The sequence below is a fragment of the Musca vetustissima genome, unplaced genomic scaffold, assembly GCF_032173495.1.
Source record: "Musca vetustissima isolate MV318-11 ecotype Yass unplaced genomic scaffold, APGP_CSIRO_Mvet_v1 utg77002, whole genome shotgun sequence".
Classification (NCBI taxonomy): Eukaryota; Metazoa; Arthropoda; class Insecta; order Diptera; family Muscidae; genus Musca; species Musca vetustissima.
Genome location: NW_026883704.1, coordinates 1 through 27,687, shown reverse-complemented (window position 1 = coordinate 27,687; position 27,687 = coordinate 1). Strand labels below are relative to the sequence as shown.

At 31.9% G+C, this 27,687-nt stretch overlaps 3 protein-coding genes across 3 annotated transcripts; 1 reads left to right on the top strand and 2 right to left on the bottom strand.

Annotated features, from left to right (window-relative positions):
* Positions 1-1,434: 1,434 nt before the first annotated feature.
* Positions 1,435-1,798, bottom strand: LOC133330688 (larval cuticle protein 9-like). Its single transcript, XM_061539096.1, has 2 exons — positions 1,787-1,798; positions 1,435-1,720 (listed from the first exon to the last, which is right to left on the bottom strand). Exons 1-2 carry the CDS (start codon positions 1,796-1,798, stop codon positions 1,448-1,450), a joined length of 285 nt encoding a protein of 94 aa, XP_061395080.1. The 3' UTR covers positions 1,435-1,447.
* A 7,776-nt stretch (positions 1,799-9,574) lies between these two features.
* Positions 9,575-9,938, bottom strand: LOC133330687 (larval cuticle protein 9-like). Its single transcript, XM_061539095.1, has 2 exons — positions 9,927-9,938; positions 9,575-9,860 (listed from the first exon to the last, which is right to left on the bottom strand). Exons 1-2 carry the CDS (start codon positions 9,936-9,938, stop codon positions 9,588-9,590), a joined length of 285 nt encoding a protein of 94 aa, XP_061395079.1. The 3' UTR covers positions 9,575-9,587.
* An 8,254-nt stretch (positions 9,939-18,192) lies between these two features.
* LOC133330686 (larval cuticle protein 9-like) lies at positions 18,193-18,555 on the top strand. Its single transcript, XM_061539094.1, has 2 exons — positions 18,193-18,204; positions 18,283-18,555. The coding sequence occupies exons 1-2, from the start codon at positions 18,193-18,195 to the stop codon at positions 18,553-18,555; spliced, it is 285 nt and encodes a 94-aa protein (XP_061395078.1).
* Positions 18,556-27,687: the final 9,132 nt, after the last annotated feature.

Here is a 27,687-nt window from a genome sequence, read left to right as displayed (position 1 = left end):
ATTATTTTGAATTCTCATTGAGTGCGAAATCTTTGTACCAAAAACTATCAATATTGACACAGGTTTCGTGGTATGCCCCACATAAACGAACCTCTCAATATTTGGTAGTTTGGGGATTTTGCGCAAGTTTTTCAACCAAATTGGATATAATTCAAATTTAATTAAGGTATGCCATAGTTTGAAGACCATAGTACATAAAAATACTATTTCATGTTATTCTTATTTAAAACACTGTGAGGAAATGAACTATTTATTTTTTTCTTATATTTGATACGCCATTTAGTATTATTTTTATTTGATTTTCATAATCTGATTTCACATTTATTATTAGTGGCCATAGCCTTACTAAAGGCATTCAAAAATAATTTTATTAATTTTAAGTGGTTATTTATACTCTTAAAATTACTTTCAAATGATCACTGCCCTTACAAGGCAAAATTCAAATAACAAAAATTTATTAATTTTACTTAAAAAAATACCACCATTTTCGATCAACCCTATTAAATTGTTGCGTTTTCTTGGAGAATCGAAATCAGCGTGTCCGAAGCCCTTACATGTGATATTTATTTATTTCATAAACCCACTGCTCTAATTATGCGATAGTGCTCCGTCACAATAGAACTCTTAATACTGGGGACCAATCACTCCTCGCTAGTATTGTCTCCAATTTCAATAGTATAGTCTCCTTAACAATAAAAGTTCCCCTGTCGACTACTATGCCTGAAAGCTTGAATGAGGTTTAGTTTTTTACTGGGACGAACAAGGTCCTTCCTCAGCATTATTTTTCTTAAACAACTTCCCAGCTGAACAAAATCCAAATTAATGGCGAAAAGTGTGATGTATACCTCGTATTGGTACACTTTGCTATATCATTGCGCGTACTTAATAATCCATATTCAAAAACTAACCATAAAATCGAGAAAGCTGGTCCGCTAAAATAAATAAATTAACTTTGCTCTTCGCCGAGCTACATGTGTAGAAAAATCTCCAAATATGATCATTGTCCGTACAAAAAATTATTAAGATTGACCCTTGTTGACTTCCCTTTTTCGCAGTATCAACTTCAAAGTAGTCTCTTCCCTACTGTTTACTAGAAATTTTATGTCAACAAGGACCTTGCAATCATAAAGCCAAATATTTTTTTTATAACTTCCTTAAAAAATAATCCTAAATACCAAAACGAAATTGCTCGTTATGATTGTTTTCTAGAAATAGATATTTTTCCAGAAAATATGAAAATGTGAGTATTAACCTAAAGAATATTTATATATAGAATCCTTAGTTTTAATGTACTTGCTGCTGAATTCCATTTTATTCAGATCATTAAAATCAACTTCTCTTAAGGACATTTAAAAGAAAAAATCCATAAAGAAATGTTTTTTTTATAATTTGCAAAATTTTATTACAACAAATTAACCATTAAATTACAAAAATGAATTCGACTAATTTATTGAGAATGTTCTACTTTGGGATGATAACCGTATTCATCGGCGGTATAGGTGACTTTAATGTGTTTGCCATCCTTGGTGACGAATTCGTATTCACCCTTGACGAGCCAAGTTTTCTCGTCTTGCAAGTGACCTTCTTGGAAAGCACGAATCTTATTGGTCAATTCGTAGCCATATTTGAAATCTTCGATGTTAACTTCACGGTATTCTTTGACAACATCAGCTTCTTCATTGGCGTAGGCAACGGCCAAAAGGCAGGCAAGGACAACAATCTGCAAACAAACGGAAACATTCAATTATAATAAACATTTTCTACAGTTTTATTCCTCTATACTCACAGCGAATTTCATTTTGAGTTTTTTACAAATAGTTAAATTTGGCTAACAAAATTGAACTGATTTCGTTAAGTTTGTCATCTGAATTTATATTCCGAATTTATGCACGGGAATTTAAGCGAAAAACAGGAATGTTTAATTAAATGTATCATGGTTTTTAAATAAAATTGGGTTATAATAGTTTATAATTTATTTGTTAATTGTATTTGGTTTCTATGCGGAATATCTCTCCCGGAAATTCCTGTTTGTTAGTTGGCTTTCTTGTTGCCGACTTAGCTTTATTTAACATGTCGTGATGTTCGTCTAGTAAATTCTTTTTGATTGATTTATTTCCAATATTTATGTATAGTCATTTCAGTGGTAACGTGAAAATGCATATATGTTACAATAAAATTACAAGAACAAATAAGTGCTATCATAGGAAATTAACTTGCGAACACAACATGGGCCAGGAATCTCCAGTAAAATGTTATATAATTGTGGGTCACGTTTTACAAATGACATGAGGTCAAAGTAAAAATTTTATATTTTTGTGAAGATAACTTATATTTGATATATTATGGGAATGCGGAAAGGGAATACAAAAAATATTTCATATGGTATCGTAAATAATATAAATTTGTTGTACTATAGTTTGCGATTTAGTACTCTTCATACACATAAGCACTATTTTCCGAAATCTCTCTTACTTCCATTAAACAGATTAAAACCAGTAAGGAAAGTAGTAAAGTACCCCATGCAAAATTTCGTGCAAGTCGAAAGATATATGGGACTTTGGTACACCATTTACATTAAATCGGACGAAGTTATATATTGGAGCTATATCTAAATCGGAACCGATTTTCACGATGTTTAACACACATCGTTCTAGGCAGCTGTGCCTAATTTCGTGTAAATCGAAGTATGGTGCATTATTTACCTAAAATCGGACTAATATATATATGGGAACTATATCTAAATTTGAACAGATTTTTCCCAATTTCAATAGGGTTCGTCTTTGGGCCAAATATGTGACGTATGCCAAATTTCATCCAATTCGGATCATAAATGCGACCTGTACTTTGTTTAGAATGCATAAATCGACATAGAATGTGATTCTATGCATATAATGTGCATTTAGTGCATTTGCTATTCTATTTACTAGTCGTACAAATCAATTCGTGTTTCCATAGTTATCTCTATAGTTAAATACAGTAATCTAAATTCTAATTCGCAGGATCCAACCAAATCCAAATGGTTCCAAATATAGTACCATCAATGGTTCCAAATATATAGAATTTCTAAAACTACATCAATCTTACTCTCCAACAGTAATCTTAATTCCACCAAAGTCCAAATTTAGTACCTTTCGTACTCATAAGTACGAATTTCCGAATATACCTCAATCTTTATTTTAAATAGTAATCGTAAGTCAAAATTTAAGAATTCCAGCTCTGTCTGTTCATCAAAAACCAAATTGTACCAGATTTGGTACCATTGTGTACTTTTCGTACCCATATTCCAAACTTTATCAAATCTACACTCCCACAGTAACCTAAGTTGTAACTTTCGGGATTCGAATTCTACCCGTTCACCAATGTCCAATTTGTACCAAATTTTGTGCTTTTCGTACCCATAAGTACGAATTTCCAAAACTTCCCCAGTCATGTTCTCCAATAATAACCTTTAGTCCACATTTAAGAATTCCAGCTCTATCCGTTCACCACACTTCAACATAAATTTAATCATAAATTTCAGAATCCCATCCCTATCCGTTCACATAAATCCAAATTATAGCATATTTAGTACCATTTAGTACTTTTCGTACTTAGAGTTTGAATTGTCAACACTGTCTCAATCCTGTACTCTAACAGTAGTTTTATTTTCAAATATAAGTTTTTTATCTCAATCTAAATAAACTTAGTACCATTTAGTACACATAATCATGCATTTTCAAAACTACCTCCATATCTCAATCCTCCACTCCACCCTTAACGTTGATTCCAAATTTTAGGGTTCCCGCTCACACAAAACGAATTGTACCCTATTTAGTACCATTTAGTGCTTCTCGTATCCAAGAGTACGAAATTCCAATACTACCTTAATTCTGTGATTTGCATTCTAAATTTAAGTTTTCCATCTCTATCCATTCACTCTGATCTAAACTGTACCAAATTTGGTACCATTTAGTACACGAAATGACAAATTTTCAAAACTACCGACATATTTCAATCCTGCACTCCAACAGTAATATTAATTTAATCAAAATTTCAGGATCTCAACCCTGTCCACTGGTACCATTTAGTACTTTTTGTTTCTATAATTATCCTACACTTCAAAAGTAATTTTAATTCCAAAATTCTGGAGTCCAACTCTATCCACTTAATAAAGTTGTACCAAATATAGTACCATTTAGTACACATACGTACTATGCTTTCATACCTTAATTCTATATTCTAAGAGCAATCATTATTCCAAATTTTAGGTTTCCAGCTCTCTCCGTTCACCCAAATCCAAATTGTACCATATATAGTGCCGTTTAGTACTTTTCGTACACACAAATAGCTCACACAAAATAGCTGAATCTTCAACAGTAATCAGAATTCCAAATTTTAGGTTTTAAGCTCATCCGTTTAAGCAAAATCCAAATTGTACCATATTTAGTAGGATTTAGTACTTTTCGTACCAATAAGTGCAATTTCCAAAACTACCTCAATTCTACACTGCAACTGCCATTTTGATTCCCAATTTCAAGACTCCAGCTCTATATGTGAACCGAAATCTAACTTGCACCAAATTTAGTACCATTAGGTACTTTTCGTACACAAAGGTACGATTTTTTGAAGCTACCACAGTCCTGTATTCCAACAGTAGTCTTAATTCCGATTTTCAGGATTCCATCTATATACACTCAACTAAATGAAAATAGTACCAAATATAGTACCATTTAGTACTTTTTAAAAAACATAAGTACGAAAATCTTAAACCATTTCTATACATCAACACCACTTCCCAACCTGTATTCTATATAAAATTTCAAGATTTTAGCTACATATGTTCAATATATGTAGAATTAGAACTAAATTTAGTACTTTTAGTACACTTATAGGTCGAATTTCCAAAAACCCTTTTCTACATCTTTCTAACTTTCCATCAGTGACCCACATTCCAAATTTCAGAATTCTAGCTCTTCCCGTTCGCATAATACAAATAATACCATATTTGGTACATTTTAGTACTTTTCGTATCCTTCTAGTACGAATCTTCAAAAACCCAGCCTTATCTCACGCCTACACACCAACAACAACCTACACTCAAAATTTCAAGCTTCTAGCTTTAGCCGTTTCGTCTGGGCGATGATCTGTCAGTCAGTCACTCACTCACTTAACACTAAGCTCTTTTATATATATAGACTAGCATATGCCCGCAACTTCGTTAGCGAATGTAGGAAATATTTAAAAATGTATTAACATATTATTTTATTTTTAGAGATATCTGCATATGTCAGAAAAAATATCATTGGGATTCACCCAAATCCAAATTTAATAAAATGTTCCATTTAGCACACATTATTTCCATAAGTACCCTCCTCAATCATCTAACTAAACTTCCTGCATACCCCGATCCTACATCCCACAATGATTTCAAATTTCAGGATTCCAACTCTATTAATTCACCAACAATTGAAATTGTACCGAATTTAGTAGTAAAATTTCCAAAACTTCCTACATAACCCAAACCTACACTCCGACAGTGGTTCTTAATCCAAGTTTCAGGATTCCAACTTCATAGGTTCACCCACAATTCAAATTGTACCAAATTTACTACACAGTAGTATGAATTTTTAAAACCTCTTACTTATCCCAAACCTACACCACCACAGTACGACAGTAGTACGAATTTCCAAAATTTCCTACTTAACGCAAACCAACACACCCTCAGTGATCCTAAATCTAAGTTTCAGGATTCAAAAGCTATCAGTTCACTCACAATTCAAATTGTACCAAATTGAGTACACAGTAGTACCAATTTCCAAAACTTCCTATATACCCCAATCCTACACCCCCACACTGATATTAAATTCAAGTTTAGGATTCCAACTCTATTGGTGCACCCGCAATTCAAATTGTACCAAATTTAGTACATAGTTGTACCAATTTCCATAACTTCCTACATTACCAAATCCTACACCCCCACAGTCATTCTAAATCCAAATTTCAGGATTCCAACTTTATCGGTTGACCCACAATTCAAATAGTACCAAATTTAATACACAGTAGTACGAATTTCCGAAACTTCCTACTTAACCCAAACCAACACCCCCACAGTGATCCTAAATCCAAGTTTCAGGATTCCAACACTATCGGTTCAACCACAATTTCCAAAACTTCCTACATATCCAATCCCACACCTTCACAGTGATCCTAAATCAAAATTTCATGACTTCAACTCTATCGCTTCACCCACAATTAAAATTGTACCAAATTTAGTACACAGTAGTACGAATTTCCAAAATTTCCTACTTAACCCCATAGTGATCCTAAATCCAAGTTTCAGGATTCCAACTCTATCGTTTCATTCACAATTACAATTATACAAAATTTAGTACACAGTAGTACGAATTTCCAAAACTTTCTACATACCCTAATTCTACACCTACACAATGATCCTAAATCAAAATTTCAGGATTCCAATTCTATCGGTTCACGAACAATTCAAATTGTACCAAATTTAGTACACAGTAGTACCTACTTTCCCACACTGATACTAAATTCAAGTTTTAGGATTCCAACTCTATTGGTGCACCCGCAATTCAAATTGTACCAAATTTAGTACATAGTTGTACCAATTTCCACAACTTCATACATACCCCAATCTTACACCCCCACCGTGATCCTACATCCAAGTTTTATGATTCCAACTCCGTCGGTTCACCCACAATTCAAATTGTATCAAATTTAGTACACAGTAGTACCAATTTCCAAAACTTCCTACATACCCCAATCCTACACCTTCACAGTGATCCTAAATCAAAATTTCATGATTTCAACTCTATCGCTTCACCCACAATTCAAATTGTACCAAATTTAGTCCACATTAGTACAAATTTCTAAAACTTCCTACATATTTCAATCTCCACAGTGATCCTGACTCCAAATTTCATGACTCTAGCTCTATTGATTCACCTAAAATAAAATTGTACCAAATTTAGTACCATTTAGTACCCATAAGTATTAATTTGTTAAACTGAATCCTGACCCTAATCTTACATCCCTACAATGATCCTAACTCCAAATTTCATTGTTCCCGCTCTATAGGATCACCCAAATCCAAACTGTACCGATTATAGTACGATTTAGTACTTTTCGTACACATAAGCAACAAATTTCCAAAACTACGTTCATTTCCTAATCCTACACTCCGACGGTAATTTTAATTTCAAATTCCAGGATTCCAGCTCGATTTGTACCTCCAAATAAAATTTGTACCAAATATAGTACCATATAGTACTTTTCGAACACATGAGTACACGCTTTCCAAACTCTCCTGATATCGACCCTAATTCTCAACCTTAATTTGCATTCCAAATTTCAAGTTTCAAGATTGAGCTAAAACAATCCATTCAAATGCAACGAAATTGTACCAAATTTAGTACATTTCAGTACTTTTCCGATACGTATAGTTCGAATTTCCAAAAAGTCCTTTGCTACATCTATTCTACATTCCATCAGTGACCCTCAATCCAAATTTCAAATTTCTAGCTCTACTGGTTCGCCAAATACAAATGATACCATATTTAGTACCAGTCTGTCAGTCAATCACTTTACTCTTTTATTAGTATAGATAAATTTGTACCAAATATAGTACCAGATAGTACTTTTCGTACACATGAGTAAGCGCATTCAAAACCATCTCCTTAAATGGACCCTACATCTCAACATTAATTAACACTCCAAATTTCAAGTTTTTAACGCTATCCGTTCACTTGCTACAGAATTGTAACAAATTTAGTACATTTTTGACTTTTCGGATAGTTATAGTTCGAATTTCCAAAAACCCTTTGGTACATCTATGTTACACTCCATCAACGATCACCAAACCAAATTTCAGAGTTCTAGCTCCACCGGTTCGCCAAATACAAATGGTATGACATTTAGTACTTTTTAGTACTTTTCGTACCGTTCTAGTACGAATTTCCAAAAACCCAGCCTTATCTGTCACCTTTGGACCAAAATTTCAAGATTCTATCTTCAGCCGTTTCGTCTGGGCGTTGATGAATCGTTACATCAGTCAGTCAGTCAATCACTTTACTCTTTTATTAGTATAGATTTGTAAATAATAATAAAAATTTTCGCATATAAAACTCAAAAATAATATTTTTAATAAAAAATGGAGGATATTTTAATGGTTATAGCACTCCTTTTTATATCATCTGGTTTTTTGGATTTTTCTTACCAAAAATTATTAATTTTGCTTCACTATTTGGGGTAGCCCCATTTAACGGTACCGCCTAATGTTGGTCTTTTGGAAATTTTTCTCCGCGATCTTCATCCAAATTGGCTGTAATTTATTCTCATTTGAATTCTCATTGGGTGCGAAATCTTCGTACCAAATACTATCAATATTGACTCAGACTTCGGAGTAGCTTGGAGATTTTGAGCACGTTTTTCAACCAAATTGGCTATAATTCAAATTTTATTAAGGTATGCCATAGTTTGAAGACCATAATACATACAAATACGATTTAATGGTATTTAAAATTTATTTAAAATACTTCGTGGTAATGAGATACTTATTTTTTTGTGATATTTGATCCGTCATTTTGGATTATTTTTATTTAATTTTCAAAATCTGATTTCACATTTGTATTTAGTCGCCATTGGCCTACAAAACGTGTTCAAAAATAATTTGATTAATTCAACTTTTAAAAAAAATTGACCACCGTTTTCAATCCACCCTATTAAATTATTGCGTTTTTCTTGCAGAATCATAATCAGCGTCCCCGAAACCCTTGTATGCGATATTTATTTATTAATGGCCAAAAATTAATTATGGCCAAAAAATGGGATCTCTGGCCCATAGTGCTCCGTCACAATAAAACTCTCAATACAGGGGGCCAATTACTGCTCCCTCGTATTGTCACCGCTTTCAATAGTATAGTCTCCTTAACAGCTAGAATGAAACCTGTTTTGACGAACTTCGTCCCCTATATCTGACAGCTTGAATGAGGTTTAATTTTTGACTGGGACGAACTAGGTTCTTTCCCAGCATTATTTTTCTTAAACAATTTCCCAGCTGAACAAGATCCAAATTAATAATTAATAAATTCACTCTTCACCGAGCTACATGTGTAGAAAAATCTTCAAATTTGATCCAAAAAAAATTTAAGATTGAACCTTGTTGATTTCCCGTTTTCCGCAGTATCAACTTCAAAGTAGTCCCTTCCCTACTGTTTACTAGAATTGTTATATAAACAAGGACCTTGCAGTCATAAAGCCAAATATTTTTTTTATAATTTCCTTAAAAAATAAATAATCCTAATTACCAAAACGAAATTGCTAGTTAGGATTGTTTTCTACAGAAAATATGTTGTTTTACAGAAAATATGAAAATGTGAGTATTAACCTAAAAAATATTCAAATATAGAATCCTTAGTTTTAATGTACTTGCTACTGAATTCCATTTTATTCAGATCATTAAAATCAACTTCTCTTCAGGACATTTTGAAGAAGAAAATCCATAAAGAAATGTTTTTTTTTTTATAATTTGCAAAATTTTATAACAACAAATGAACCATTAAATTACAAAAATGAATTCGACTAATTTATTGAGAATGTTCTACTTTGGGATGATAACCGTATTCATCGGCGGTATAGGTGACTTTAATGTGTTTGCCATCCTTGGTGACGAATTCGTATTCACCCTTGACGAGCCAAGTTTTCTCGTCTTGCAAGTGACCTTCTTGGAAAGCACGAATCTTATTGGTCAATTCGTAGCCATATTTGAAATCTTCGATGTTAACTTCACGGTATTCTTTGACAACATCAGCTTCTTCGTTGGCGTAGGCAACGGCCAAAAGGCAGGCAAGGACAACAATCTGCAAACAAACGGAAACATTCAATTATAATAAACATTTTCTACAGTTTTATTCCTCTATACTCACAGCGAATTTCATTTTGAGTTTTTTACAAATAGTTAAATTTGGCTAACAAAATTGAACTGATTTCGTTAAGTTTGTCATCTGAATTTATATTCCGAATTTATGCACGGGAATTTAAGCGAAAAACAGGAATGTTTAATTAAATGTATCATGGTTTTTAAATAAAACTGGGTTATAATAGTTTATAATTTATTTGTTAATTGTATTTGGTTTCTATGCGGAATATCTCTCCCGGAAATTCCTGTTTGTTAGTTGGCTTTCTTGTTGCCGACTTAGCTTTATTTAACATGTCGTGATGTTCGTCTAGTAAATTCTTTTTGATTGATTTATTTCCAATATTTATGTATAGTCATTTCAGTGGTAACGTGAAAATGCATATATGTTACAATAAAATTACAAGAACAAATAAGTGCTATCATAGGAAATTAAACTGTGACCACAACATGGGCCAGGAATCTAATTGGTTGCAAAAATTCCATTGTTGTATATTTCAAATTTGGAGACTTTGAGCTTTACTCCAGTAAAATTTTATATATATATGGGTCACGGTTTACAAATTTCATATTTTTGTGAAGATAACTTATATTTGACATATTATATTTAAAATATCAAATATAACTTTTACATGTGTCAAAATATTAACATGAAACGCCGGTCAATTCAATGTTATTAGTAATTTGAAGATAATCATCAAAATGACGTATTTTAAACTAAACGTCTTCCAGATCCTAGTGCCATGCAGTGACAAAGAATATTTTAATGGTGATAACACCAATCGACGCGTTGATCTATAAACATAAGAGTTATTGCGGATAATATGAAAACTGTCGTTGAAAATTGATTGTAAAAATGTAACACAAAAAAAGTTAAAATGAACTAATATAGAATGATATTCACAAAATTGGCATTATGGCTTATTATTCGGCACTTTGGGGATATATTTAAAATTTAATTTTTTAAGACCATAACGCATAAAAAATACGATCTGAATTTAACTTCCGCCAAGAAATTAAATATTTAGTTTTTTTCTTATTAATTGTATTTGCTTTTAAAAATCTGATTTCACATTTGTAATTAGTGATCATAGCTCTAAAAATTGTTCAATAATAACTTGTTTAATTCAGCCTTTAAAAAAATTGACCGCCATTTCGATCCACCCCATTGAATTTTTATGTTTTTCTAGCAGAATCAGCGTCCCTGAAACTAGGCTCAATATAATAGCTTGTGCAAATTTTTGTCGCTATCGGAGAAACATTAGGTTCTTGATGAACCATTTATATTAAATCGGATGAAGATATACAGTGGTGGTCACAGAGTTAAAACATTTACTATGGAAAACATTTTTTGATCAGCCCTCGATTCGTTTGAAATATTTTTGAAAATTTTTTAATTCAGAACACTTCGATATACTGCACTTAAGAGATTTAGTGTGAAAATAGAAAATTATTGCATGCAAATGAAAATACATCGACTTTGAAGTGGCCATATAATAAAAACATTGTGTGATTTTTTACTTTACTGCATTTTTTGAAAATATTTTAAAAAAGCTATTTCATTTATTTAATTAAAGCACCGAAAAAATCATTTACATATAAAAATTTTGAAAAAATCTGTAAAATCTATCAAAATTGCCAAAAATTTGTACAGTACACCTTACATTCAGAAAATAACCCTTTTTATAGAAAATAAAGGTCCGAATGCACCAGAAATTGCTAGAATTAGTAGAAAATAATAAATAATTCTCAAAATAAATAAATATCTACATACATATCTATATATGTATGTATGTATATAAAAATGAATTGCTGTTCGTTAGTCTCGCTAAAACTCTAGAACGGCTGAACGAATTTTTCTTATATTAATCTTGAAATGTTCGTGGAGCTCCAGGGAAGGTTTAAAAGGTGAGAAAAAACGAAAACCGCGAAAAAATATTATGAAGCATATTTTCATTTCCACGAATTTTGTATCGAGTTATTATGATTTCATCACGTCGTAGTTGTTCTTTTGAGATATTTTGGGTGAAAATTGGTAGCGTATCAGTCGTTTAAGCCTTCATTTGTCAATTATTGAAAATTTTCAAAATATTTTATTTATTTTTTTTCAATTGGATTGACATTGTATTAAAAATATTTCAAAATATAAAAAATAATTGAGAAGTATATCACGTTTTCTATAGAAGTTTTGGGACAAATGCAAGGATGGAATATCAGAAGATATTCTGAATAGAGTTCGCGTCCATTCACGGAATTCCCTGATTCCCTAGATTATTTTGGTTGAAAACGATAATAATAATAGTTCCATGTTGTTCCTTAAAGTACCTAAAGTGTTGCTATGTCATCATCACAGAGAAAACTAATATAAGAAGACATTTTGAATTAAAATTCAAAATATAAGAAGACATTTTGAATTAAAATTCAAAATGTCTTCTTATATTAGTTTTCTCTGTGATGATGACATAGCAACACTTTAGGTACTTTAAGGAACAACATGGAACTATTATTATTATCGTTTTCAACCAAAATAATCTAGGGAATCAGGGAATTCCGTGAATGGACGCGAACTCTATTCAGAATATCTTCTGATATTCCATCCTTGCATTTGTCCCAAAACTTCTATAGAAAACGTATACATACAATACTCTCGTCTACCTTCAATGATATACTTCTCAATTATTTTTTATATTTTGAAATATTTTTAATACAATGTCAATCCAATTGAAAAAAAAAAATAAATAAAATATTTTGAAAATTTTCAATAATTGACAAATGAAGGCTTAAACGACTGATACGCTACCAATTTTCGCCCAAAATATCTCAAAAGAACAACTACGACGTGATGAAATCATAATCTTTTCATTGCAAAATTCGATCCCAAATTACTGAATATTACATGATATGAATTTAATCAAATTTTTTTTCAAATATATTTATAAGACTTTCTGATAACGGTAGCCTAATATTAAGTAAGGTTTTTATAGGATGTCCTCAGTATATCGGTAGTTGATATGTTTGTACTTTTATTGTCAAACCTTTAAAACGAAAGAGCTCGAAATATATAAATCTTTGAAATTTAGCACGTACATTGCTATTACTCCTAGGATGTTTGGTATAGAAAATGGGATACTTTGTTAAACTAGCAATATAAAAAATGCATAAGTGAAGGATATACCAAAACCTCCATCAAATACATAACATAGAGTCTCATGTTGTTGCCAATTTGTTTTAAAAATACATGTTTTACATGTCATTCGCCGATTTATAAAATGAGGACATCTAATAACAAGTAAATACGTCTCTAAGTTCGACCGAACCCAACTTTTATACAAGTAGTAGTTCGGGACTGGGGTACCACTATATGAAGGATATCTTAAAAAATAGACCGATATTCATAACTTTTGGTAAGGGGGTTTGTTACCCAATGGGAACTCAAAGTATATAATTACAGCCAATTGGGTTAAAAATGCCTAAATATTGGGGGCACCTTTATATGTGCGATTACCCCTAAACTTGGGTCAATATTAATGTTTTTAGTAAGAAGGTTCGCTATATGTAAATCGAAAACCAAAACGCCAAATTACAGACAACTCGGTTGAAATACGTGCCCAACATCCCCGATATATCCCATTTTCATTATCAAACAATCAATTAAATCTATCTTAAATATTGCGATCATTATCGTGATTTCTGGGGTCTCACGGTATCAAAGGGAATGGCAAATTTGATATACACTTCACCATATGGTATATAAAGCCTACATTGTACTACCGTCATGTGGAAGTCGTATAAAATATTGGGAAAATTTAATTAAAAACGACAATTCCAGCTCTTGATGTCGAACTTATATACAGGAGGTGATGCAAATGTGGTATGGGTTGTTAATGTGGTATAGTCACTTTTTTTGTAAACTGAAAATTTTAGAATAACTGAAACATGTTCTATAGTTTGCTTTTCTCAAAAAAATAAGATAGCAATGATCTGCTTTATTTATTTAAATCACGTTGAGAATCAGTACCAAAATTAAATTTTTCATGAAATTGACTTTTTTCGGTTGAAGTTTAAAAATATTGTTTTGTTTTACAGATGTAATTTAATCGTTATTACTAAAGCATTAAAATAATTAGTATGAACTAAAAATCAAATAATATGCGCGATTGCACGACATAATCACCAATTTAGGAAAAAAATTGGACATTTCTTCAGTAAACACAAGTGCAGGTAATGTGGTATACCTTGAGTCTGCATGAAAAAAAGCCAGTACTAGAAAAAATCTCATTAATATTTGAAACATTTTTACTCTACGAGAGTCTACCATGAATCCCAAGGATGAAAAACAAAGGCTCTGAGTTTTAACAACTTCTCCATACAAAAATTAAATATTGCCATGTGTAGAAATTATTATAAAATAAAAATTAAAATTCCACTCAACGTATCCTTTAAAAATCCTAACAGACACAAATCTCGAGCTAATTCGCATTCATTAAAACAATAAATTATATAAGACTAGCGGGCCCGGCAAACGTTGTCTTGCCCAGCCATATTGTTGATGTATAATTTTCGGCATTCTAAATTTGTTCTTATACCATAAGGTGGAGGGTTTCCCAATATATTTAAAAGAATTCCATAAAACGGTAGCGCAATATTAAATCAGGTTTTTGTACTCTCCACTATTTAGTATAGAAAATGTTCAATTTTGGTTCCTTGTTAGGGTATCCCCCATATAACGGTTCCCCCAATATTCAAAAGAATTGCTTCTAATATTATATTAGGGATACTTATTGAGCAGAAAATCTCTATAATTAATAATATCAATATAGACCCAAGTATTCAAATAGCCACCCATATGACGGTATCCCTTAATATTCGGTGTTTGGCTGTAATTTTATATTCGTCCTACTAAAATTATCTATATTGGTCCACCTATTGAGCTCCCATAAAAAGGTAACCACAATATTCGATATTTTGGAGAGTTCGGTCCAATGTTTCAACCAAAGTGGATGTAATGTTTTATTTTGGATTATCAAAACCTCTTTACCAAAAATGATCAATATTGGTTCAAGTTTCCGGGTGGCCCCTATATAATGGTATCCCACATTGTTTGGTATTTTTTCATGTGGTGCAAATCCTCCTTCCAAAAATAATATACATATATCAATTTCCATTGTAGTAGCTGTAACATACCATCCCGGAAAGGGTAAAACATATTTTTGCGAAAACATTTCTATTTAACACCAAGTTTACTTGCTCCTACATACAGGTTCCACCCCATGGACAACCTACTACCGCAACATGTTATAAAATTGTCCCCATATAAATGTTCCGACCGATTTAAGGAATCTAAATATTAGAAGGTATGAAAAGTTCGATCTTAACAACATTTTTACATGATATTAGACGTCCTAATTTTTAGGTACTTTAAGAAACAAAATATCCCTATGGAACTTTTATTATTTTAAGAAAAATGATCTGAGAATCAGAAGTCTATTCCGAATGTCTTCTGAATTTCATCCTTGCAATTCTATCAAAATTTACAAAAAAATTTACAAAATTATACACTTCTCAAATAGTTTTTGTATTCTCACAAAAAAAGTTTCAATCTATTTGAAACAAAAACATATTTTTAAACTTTTCAATAATTGACAAATGAAGGCTTAAAGAAATGATACGCTACCAATTCTAGCCCAAAATATCTCAAAATCTCATCTCATTTTATGAAAAACGTGAACATACAATGATCTCGTGTACAATTATACACTTCTCAATTATTTTTTTATTCTCACATAAAATAGTTTCAATACAATGTCAATTGAATTGAAAAAAAAATATTTTGAAAATTTTCAATAATTGACAAATGAAGGCTTTTATGAATGATCCACCAACAATTTTGTACTAAAATATCTCAAAATAACATATATGACGTGGTGCAATCCATATAGCTCGATATTAAATTTGCGGAAATGCAAATATGCTTCATACAATTTGTTGCAAATTTTTCGCGATTTTCAAAATTTTCTCACCTTTTAAACCTTCCCCGAAGCTCCACGAACATTTCAAGACTAAGATAAGATAAATCCGTTCAGCCGTTTGCGAGTTTTAGCGAGACTAACAAACAGCAATTCATTTTTATATACATATGTATATAGATATGAATTGGAAGTGAAAATTATACTATACCACATTAACGTCATGTGGTATACCACATTACCTGCACTTTTTTTAAAATCACTTTTAATGGAATTCTAAATATATATATATATATATATTCTTAAATATCTCTTAAATTGTTAGAATAATATTATTTTCAAATTGATACATGCAAAGACAACACATGTAGCATGTTAAGTGTACAATTTCAATTTAATCGGATAACAAATAAAAATTTGGCAATCTAAAAACAAATGGATATACCACATTTGCATCACCTCCTATATGTTTTCTCAAATTTATTTTCTATGAATTCAATTATTACAAAAAGTATATACCCTGAAATTTTAGAAGGGAAAACAACGTTTGCCTGTTCGACAATTGCACCGCTTATAACTGATGAACAAAAATTGTAAAATAACCGCTCACATTTTTAATTGTAAATTAATTTATTTTCTATAGCAACAACACTCAGTCATAAACATCAAATAGTAGATACTCAGTACTGTAATGTTACTTTATGTGAATGAAATGGTATTATAAACGATGTCTATAGCTTCCGATGTAACGATCAAGATCGGTATATGGGAAGAAATATAAAAAAGTTTATCTATACCAAAAATTTCATAGATATTTCTTACCCAGAAAGTTTGTTTATAGAAGTATGAATAGAAATTCAAAAACAAGTCTGGAATACCGAAAATTATTCCTTAACAATATTATTATGGCAAGACAACGTTTGCCGGGCCCGCTAGTTTGATATAAAAACTCAAAAAAAATTGAATTAACCTAAAGGAACGATTCAATTTCAATAGCCTTTACTGAAGAAAGCCGGAATATTTTTGCAATATGTGAGAAAATATCGATTGATGTTGGTATTTATTATATCAAATCGAATGTTCTAGTAGTACAGAATAAATGTTATCAAAAAATATATCTGTCAGAACAGAACGAACAGAGATCAACGCCTAGGTTGACGAGTAAAAGGCACACAACAGCATGTGATTTACATCCAAATTTGAACCGATTTCATCCAAACTTCGCTTTGCTATACTAACTACAGTACGATGTGCACAAATTTGTGCCGATCGGCCAAAATTTGATTCTTTGGTGCACCATTCGCTAGAAATCGGTAAAAATATATATGGGAGCTATATCTAGATCTAAACCGTTTTTCGCCAATTTCAATAGGGTTCGTCATTGGGGCAAATAATTGATCTAAATTTCATCTCAGTCGAATAATAAATGCAATTTGCACTATGTTTACAATTTAACATCGACAGACATACATAAAACGACTCAGAAAGTGATTCTATGCATATTGTCAAAAGGAACCATGGGTCTATCTCGATTCATTTTGCCTGTTACAAACATATGCACAAAGACATAATACCCTGCACCACAGTGTGGTAAAGAATATAAAAATAAAGTAGTTTCGTTTAAAAATACACCCTCAAATGGTGATTATAGTAGACGATGGGGGTAACAAGATGTTGATAATAGAAGAAGTAATAAGGGTCCCGAATACATCAATCTGCCGCCAAGAGCTTAATTAGGGTGGAACCTTTATATGGGGGCTATGTCATCACATAAATCTATTCTTAAAATTATTCTACAAAGATGTTTTTCAAAAAAAAAAAAAAAAAAAAAAAAATTGTGTCACATGTATAATTTATTGTTTTAGTTATGAAAATAATTGCAACTACTTCAAACGGGAAATATTAATTGTTTAATAATACAATTAACATAATATACATATGAATAAAATAACGCCAACAAATATTTATGCAATATGTATTGCATTAATTTTCCCCACTTATAAAATATGGCCGCAAAAGATAAAGGGATGTTAAAAAAGCCATTAAGCATATCAATAAAATAAATAAATTATGAAATGTGTGAAAAATTAAGGCAACATGACAAATCTACCATTTTTAACATCAAGTTTACGGGCTGAACATAGACATGCATTCATGTGCTAAATCAAATTTAACATTCCTTGTATGTTTGTGCAGAATAATATTTTCAGTTAGAATCAGCACAATTCCACAATATAAATGCAGATGTCGAAATTTGCTAAATCAGTTCATTTTTGGAAAGTGAAATAAACGACTAGAGAAATATTAAATATGAAATTCACAGTGGGTATTATCCTGTGATATGGAGTCAGAGTAATGTTTTCCTTTTATTTTTAATTGAATATTATTCTCTTCTTGCAGATTGTTCTCCTTGCCTGCCTTTTGGCCGTTGCCTGCGCCAACGAAGAAGCTGATGTTGTTAAAGAATATCGTGAGGTTAACATCGAAGATTTCAAATATGGCTTTGAATTGACCAATAAGATTCGTGCCTTCCAAGAAGGTCACTTGCAAGACGAAAAATCTTGGCTCGTCAAGGGTGAATACGAATTCGTCAGCAAGGACGGGAAACACATTAAAGTTACCTATACCGCCGATGAATACGGTTATCATCCCAAAGTAGAACATTCGCAATAAACTGCATTCGCAATGCTGCAATGCAACAGAAAATATATAAAAATCTTAAATATAATCTCTTATAAACATTTTATTTTAAACAATATTGGAATTTTCATACTAAATATTTATAATGGCAAGGATGTAGTAATTTAAAAACAGGTAAAAAAAAACTTCAACAAGTAGTGTGCATTCAAAAATGTGTTTAAAACCTTCAGGATAACGAAAATGGGCGCTACACCAAAAGCGGACTGATATTAGTTTTTTTAGTGGGAAGATTTCAAATGCCGGGGGAACCCAGAATATAATATTTAAGTCAATTAGGTTGAAACCGTGCCCAAAGCCCCAAATTACCGAAAAATGAGGGTACATTTCAGTGGGATACACTCGGTAATATTAATCAATATTGATAATATTTGGTAGGCATATAGGATAGTACAGCTCATGCTTCCGTCGACGCAGATCTTACGGAGATTTTTTCTCTCGAACACTCTAAGAGCAGCCTCATTGCTTGTTCAAGACCCATACATCAGCACGGTTAGTATCAGCGTCTTGTAGAGTGTGAGTTTGGTTTGGCGAGAGGTGGACTTGTTTCTGAATTGCTTACTTAGACCATAGTAGCATCTGTTGGCCAACACTATTCTCCTCCGAATTTCAAAACTGATGTCATTGGTATTGTCCAATAATGTCATTGATCAAGGAGACTTATTCCTCTATAGTTGGCACATATCGTCTTGCCTCCTTTTTTGTGAAAAAATATCTCTTTCACACCCTGATTGAGAAACTATAGAAGTCCCTCTTAATCTTGTACGGTATGAAAATTTAAAACCCTTTTTTGCAAAATCAATTTTTTTATTTATGCCGGTCTTGCAGCAAATGAGCTCGAGATGATGCGAACGGAATGTGGAATTTAAATTAAATTATAACTATTTGAGTACGACAATGGTAATGGGGTAAATCGATACAGATTATCAGATTGATTCCGATTATCTATTCAGCATATGATACCCTTCCAACTGAAATTCCGGTTCCCATTTAAATATAGCCCCCAGTATATACATATATTTTATGATGGACCATATAGAATAGAGTGTGTCAACTTGCATTTTTCGATATAAAAATAACATAAATGATAATTATTCATTAAGCTTTTAATCATCTATACCATCTAAAAACCAAACATCAAAGCAAAAAAAAACATAACAGTGATATATTAAAATTCAACAACAACAACAGCCCATGATAATAAAACAAAAACATTTGTATTGTCTTGTCTGGTTGTTATTAACCATCCATTCAACCAACAGACAGCTTTTGTTTGCTTGGTCCCATCTGCGATGCTGTTCGAACAACTTTCACGCTAACGAAACTGAAAGTTACCTCAAAATCTCATTTCACTGACATTGACACAGATTTTTTAATGCCACTCAAGCAGAATGTAGGTCATCACATCTATGAAAGTTCAACGTGTGAAAGTTGAAAACAGGTTTGGTTATTTGCTTCACTCTGTTTTCGTTGTATTGTTTCGTACATTTTGTAACGAATAAAATGAATGGTAAATTGATACTTTCTTCGTGCGGGCGTAGGAATGTTTTGGTCGAATAAAGTCGTATCAAGAGGTTGATGAACTTGTAAAAAAAAAACAAATAATGCAAAGGTCGAGAATGATGTGCGCCAAGTTTCATATTTTGTTCATATTTAGATATAGCTTCCATGTATAGAATTTTAATTATGTCCAGAATGATGTGTGCTATGTTTCGTGAAAATCGGTTCAGATATACTAAAGTGTACCAAGTGTATTGTGTACCAAAGTCCCCATATATCTTTCGATTTTCACGAATTTCGGAATAGCGTACTGAATTATGTCTGGAATGGTGTGTGCAAAGTTTCGTGAAAATCGGTTTCATATATATATATATATACTAGCTGGACCCGTGGCGCTTCGCTGCCCCTACTTAAGTAGGGTATTTGTATGTAGTTTAATGCTACTTTTTATTGATAGGATTGATATATCGTTAGCTAAAATGCAAAAAGGCGTAACTAACAAAAGCATAATTGTGTAGGAAAAGCAAAAAACTGTTTTGAATGAAAGCTATAAACATGTCATGTGAAATGAAAAAGTATGCCCGGGAGGGTGATATTGCATATGACGAATAATAGACTATATTTGTTTAACAAATTTAGTTATTCTCATCTGGTTCCCCATTATATGGCTGGGATCCCTTCACATTGTAATATTTTTCACGAACCTAGATTTAGTCTTCTTCTTAACTCATGGTTGTATCATGTTCTTAACTGGACATACCTTGGTATTTTTAGGAAACCAATTTCAAGTTCGAAGATAGGATTTGTGGCTATCGTCGGAATAATAATTTTAGTAATATCCGTCTGATCAACTAAACTTAATTTCTCCAATAATGGACATATTTTGTTTTCAGGACAGCTATGATGATAACCGCCACAGATTTCAGATTATTATAACTTTTAATCCATCGTCCGCATTTCGCTTCTGGATATCTCCCAATTATTGCTGATGCATACTTTTATTGAATTCATATTCGTTTTCTCCAATGGTGGTAGAATTATTAAAATTAAAAAAGTTCAAAACGTCATCATAAATGCAAACGGACGTAACTAAAAAAAATCGAAATTGTCTTTTTGTTTGATTATTGTTTGTCTAATCAAACTACATGTTTACACAAAAATTTAGACAACTAACATCAATAACAGCGATTTTTACGGTAGCCCCCATATAGCGGTACCCCAAATTTAAGGCTTTTCTTCATATTTTTTAATTAATCCGCTATAATTAGATATATTGTTTCCCACTGGGTGGAGAAGGACCCTGTGCAAAGTTCTATCGCTATCGAAGAAATATTTAAATATTTTCACGAAACTTTACACACATTACTCTAGACTCCATTTGGTACGATTTACAAATTGTAGTCTCAATCAGATAATTATTATTCACTTCGTTGTGCTACAATTGTGTTGTAGTTGCGTCCTTTTGTTTCAGAAAATATCAAGTCAAAAGGACGTAACTGACATAAAACCTTTAAAAACAAAAAAAAATATTATTTCTCAAAAAATAAATACAGCTATATATTGCGTTTAAACTTTGAAAAAAATTCCAGCCATGCTCCATTTTTTATAGATTTTATAACGTTTTTTCCAAAAAATAAATACGGCTTTGAAAAAAATTACAGCCATGCTCCATTTTTTGCTTCTCTTGTAAAATTAGTAAAAACGTAGTTACGTCTGTTTGCATTTCTGATGACAAAAAACTGAAAGGTTTTTTTTCCAAAATAACAAAATGTGAAAAATATTACGTCAATAATTTTTCATTTTACACAAATTTTATTCCAATGTGTATGAACATGACAATTGAGAAATGAAAAGAAGTAGACGTTAGCGGAATTATTGAAATGGTGGTTTTATAATTACTGATAATAAAATAATAGGACAAAAAATTATGAGTTGAAAATTGTGAGTAAATTTCGTCCATTGAATCACCCCAATTTTCAAAGGGATTATGCGTATTTGCAAGCAATTTACTCAACACATTTTAAAGCGGGAATCTGCAACGCCTCTTTGGATATTAACATAGAATACCTATGCCATTTCAGATTTGTGATTACTTTTGATGCTAAACTCCACATTCACGCGAAATTTTAGGATTTTATCTAGCCTATGAGTTTTCAAACGGGTAGCATGAGGTGCTGTAAAATTCTCAATAAATTCTGTTGAGCGGTTTTGATTAATCAAACAAAAAAAAATATTTTCTCTGTATGTAAATTATTTAAATGCAACGGTGAGTGCATTTTCCCAAATCGTACCACGCTCATTTTTGTATAGATGATGTGTTTTTACACCTACGTTATTCAGACAAATTTTGAAGGCCGTACCTGTAACCGTTTCCAAGATATACGAATATTACATGTTTAGACATTTTGAGGTATGTTTACTATTGATGCTATAACTCTGCAACCACGCGGAATTTTTGAAGTTTATCTAGCCTATGTTACTATCAGGGCATGCCACAACATACTGTGTAAATCTCATTAACATCTGTACAGCGGTTTTTGCGTCTATCGGTAACATACAAACAAACAAACAAATTTATTTCTATTTTATATACATATATATAGATATAGATATATATATATTCATCAGATTTTAGGTACACCAAAGTCTCTGAAAATCATTCGATTTTCACGAAATTTATCATAGCGTACTGAATTAAGTCCAGAATGGCGTGTGCTAAGTTTCGTGAAAATCGGTTCAGATTTAGATGTAGCTCCCATATATATCTTCGTTCGATTTTATGTACTTGGTGCGCCGAAGTCCCTATATATCTTTCGATTTGCACCAATTTTGATATAGAGTACTGATTTAAGTCTAGAAAGATGTTGCTAAGCTTCGTGAAAAGATCCATAGCTAAGCCGATTGACACAACGTACTGAAGTAATATAAATTCGCTCTGGAAAGTTTCACTGAAATCGGTTCAGATATAGATATATAACAAACACGCGACGTCAGTTAGGATACATATGTAGAATATACCCAAAGTGATAATGGGTATCATATAGTCGGCCCAGTCCGACTTTACTACTTTCCTTACTGGTTTCTAAATAATCTACACTAATTCGAGAATGTCTCCTTAAAATTTCAAGTGAAAATCAATCGAAGGCAGAGGTGTTTCTCAAACTTTAAATGCGATTTGCTCGGCACAGTGTTTTTACAAATGAAGGACACGATAACTCAAACACTAATGATCCAACACGTTCCAAATTAACAAGTTAATCTGGATCTACTTAGCTATCATATGAGTGATCGGAAATCATGCCTGCCGTCGAAAAGGACTTTTTGTAAATTACAAAAAAATACAACAAAACTAGTACAGCAAAATTATGCCAATTTATATTTATTAAGTATTCAAGTGCTTATATAAAAAGTTAATTGCCCAAATTTGGCTCAAATCTGTGTTATCTTCTGATATCGTATATGGTTTTGGTACAGACCCCATATAACTATACCTCCCGATTTGAAGTATTTTTTATCCATTGTCCACATTTTACATTCAAATTGACTGTAATTTGGCACAGTCAAAATGTGTCAATGTATAGAAAATATTCATGCAAAAAATTGTCAGCGTTGGCCCACGTTTTCTTGTAGCCCCGATTTCGGGAAATTGAGGATAAAATATTATTTGTATACCCTTCACAATGCGGTGGAGTGTGTATTATTTTAAAGGACAATTTGAAGCAAAGTTCACAGCAACTAAACCTAGGGCAAGACTATCGGTTAAAATAGAATAATGATCCTAAGCACACATATAACACTCCCCATAAATTGAAATCTCTGTCATCTCTGGACCAAAATTGCCGAAGAAGAAACATCCAAATAGACCAATCAATGCCAAACGATTTACAAACGTCTTTCGGCTAGTTTTCCAAACATAGTTTCTGTATTTTGATATTTCATTTTCTAAGAGAATAAATATCCAGACGGACATCAATAGACGGACGGACTAGAATAAATCGATTCAGTCGACTTCCAAAAGTAACAATCATATATACACTACACCACATTGTCGTATGGGTTATCATTGTTTTCAATAAAAAAATATAGTCATAGTGATGAGATAATTATTTGCAAGACATCGCTTTCGTTAAAGTGTGAAGATTTCACATGTACTATTTTAAGTCATTCATAAAATACCAGATTTTAACTATTTTTAAAATCATAGATTTTGTATTCAACTACAGTAGCGCCTCTGGCGTTAAAATCAAATGTAACATATTTCGTGAAATCGATAGGAAAAGCTTTTTACGGAAAAGCTTAATATAATTATTAAAATCGAAGCATACTTTTGGGCGCTTCATGAAATATACATTTACAATGGGGCAAATATACATCAAATTATGTGGTAGTATTTTTAGAACAAATAGATTTTTTTAGAACAAAATTTATTTTATCGAAAGAATATCAGTGGATACAAAATTATCATGGATAGAGAGGTATGTTGACCATTATAAGTATATTTTGCTGATCTACTCAGTTTGCTTAAAATATGTCGAAATGGGACAATATTATCACAAATTTATATTTTTGAGATAGAACTATGTCCATTTAAAGGTACCCCCCATTCTCGGTTTCCAAAAATTTAATTTTGTATTCTGATTTAATTCGAATGTACACTAATTCAAGAATGTCCCTATGAAATTTCATTTAAAGAATATGAGTCGATCAGCAAAACTGTGTCCTATTGATTTATACTGGACAAATACCTCCCTATCTAGATCATTTTCTGCTCAAAATACGTCTTTCCCATTATAAATACATCTTTCCCCACATTATGCAAGAATATACAAGATTTTCCTCTAAGCATTTCGAAGTCAAAGGTGTTCTTTTCAATTTTTTAAGTTAATTTATTTCATTTTTGTTTACAAAAACCACTTAACCTAAACTACATTGTTGTTTTGCCTTACTTTGAATATATGGAACTTCTTCTATAACGAACTAATTTGGTTGGTCCTTACAAGTGCCCTATAACCGGACTTTACTGTATTTTGAAGCGTGAATTCAAAAAATACAACAACAATTTGGACGGTAATTAAAAAAATCAGTAATTATAAAATGATACAGAATTCAGATTTTTGTAGAAATATAAATTCAAAAATTCAGCAAATTGGTTGCATTATTCAATTTTTCTGATGATGCATTCTTATTGATATGGGGCTCGATTGCTCGAACAATGCATTGAAAGAAGTATAGAAAAAAGTAAATTCTATAAAAATATTTTAGAAAATGGTGGAATATATGTTATCTCTGGTTGTAATATGTATATGTTATCTCCGGTTGTAAGAATGCAATATGGATAAATACGTTTTTTTTCTAGCTTCCATATAAAGGTTTGGACCCATTTTCGATATATTGAAAATTTCACTCGCATTTTCCAAAAAAACATGTAAATTTGCCTACATTTTCAATTAAAAAAAACACCATTTTCGATATTTTTACACTTAAAGTGCTTGTAATGGACATTCCGGACTCAAATTATTATTTTTATATGTGAACGTGAACATCCTAACATAAAATGAATGCAATGAAATACGCAATATCTATATATATTCAATATAAAAAAATTATTACACTGTGCGACAAATTTCAATTTTTTGATAATTACCGGGAAATTCCCACAGATTATGAAAGAGGGGCTAAAAAAAGAAGACACGTGTATCGGCGTTTTGAAAGTTCACATCGGGAGGTAAACTAAAAAGGGGGGACAATATTACCCCTTTTCTATAATATTGATAATTTTCGAATTATGATTTCCTGAATTCCTTGCATTTTAGGTATATAGTGTCAACGGCAATATTACTGATAAAATATGGGGGAATATTTTGCTATACAACTTTAACCCTCTACCGACTCATTGAAGGGGTCTTTTTTGGTCCCCTTTTCCAGAAGTGATTGAAAACTCGTAGCAAAAGGGGGTTAAAGCTGCTCAGAATATTCTACAGAAATGTTCGCAATAATGTTTTACTATATGTCTCAGAATAGACTAAAACTAAAAAATCAGCCTAAACGTCAAAAATCTTAAAATAACAAAAACTCATGTTAGGGTTAAAATCGTACTTATTACCAGTTTTACCCATTTTCCCCCAAGATGTCATTTTTGGAAGGATGGTATAAAGAACAAAAATATTCTCCATCAGTTTTTAACATAAACCACTGAACAAGAGGCTATGGGGCTGTATGAGCACAACCGGAAAGGTTGAAAGATGTAAAAGATAACAAGAGATATCATACTAAGTAAAAACCTTTAAAAAAAATCCGTTTTATAAAAAACATATCTTGAATACTTTTCACTGTGAGATTGCAATCGCATATTAGAAAGAACATTAACATGAAAGTTCCGTTCCAGAATCTAAAAGGATCTACTCATTTTACATGTTTTGCAACTTTTTTAATTTTCTGTAGTTTTGCTACAGAAAATTAAAAATTAAAGTTAATTCCACTAGAATTCTGTAAATTTCAGATAAAGTTATAAAAAACCAATAAGGAAAGTAGTAAAGTCAGACGGGGCCGACTATATGATACCCTTCACCACTATGGGTATATTAAACAGGACCCTTAACATGAAATTGAATGAACTAAAATATGTAATACTTATCTAAATGTGAATCGTCTAACATCAATCAATAAACATGTCATTTGTTTGTTACGCTATTCTATGCTAAATTTTGTACGATGGGCAAAATTTCATGTCAATCTGAAAAACATGAGGAGTTTAATGCACCATTTACTTAAAATCGGACGAAAATATAAATTGAAGCTATATCCAAATATGAACCGATTTCTTGTCACTTGTCACAGGTTAGGTTAAACTAATTTCAGTACGTTTTGTTCCTATCAGCCATATATTGGTTCCTTGGTGCGTCAATTACGTAAAATCAATCGATAATATATAAGGGAACTATATCTAAATCTGGACCAATTTCCGAAACTTGGCAAACATCACTGTAGGCTCAATTCAGTACGTCGTGCCAAATTTCGTGCAAATCGAAAGATATATAGGGACTTTGGTGTACCAATTACATAAAATCGGATGAAACTATATATGGGAGCTATATCTAAATCTGGGCTGGTTTTCACGAAACTTGGCAGACGTCACTCTAAGCTCAATTCGGTACGTTATGCCAATTTTCGTGCAAATCGAAAGATTAATAGGGACTTTGGTGCATCATTTACATAAAATCGGACGAAACTATATATGGGAGCTATATCTAAATCTGGACCGATTTTCACGAAACTTGGCAGACGTCACTGTAGGCTCAATTCAGTACGCCATGCCAAATCGAAAGGTATATGGGGACTTTGGTGTACCATTTAAATAAAATCGGACGAAACTATATATGGGAGCTATATCTAATCTGGACCGATTTTAACGAAACTTGGCAGACGTCACTCTAGGCTCAATTCAGTATGGCATGCCAAATTTCGTGCAAATCGAAAGATATATAGGGACTTTAATGCACAATTTGCATAAAATCGGACGAAACTATATATTGGAGCTATATCTAAATCTGGACCGATTTTCACGAAACTTCGCAAACATCACTCTAGGCTCAATTCAGTACGCTGTGT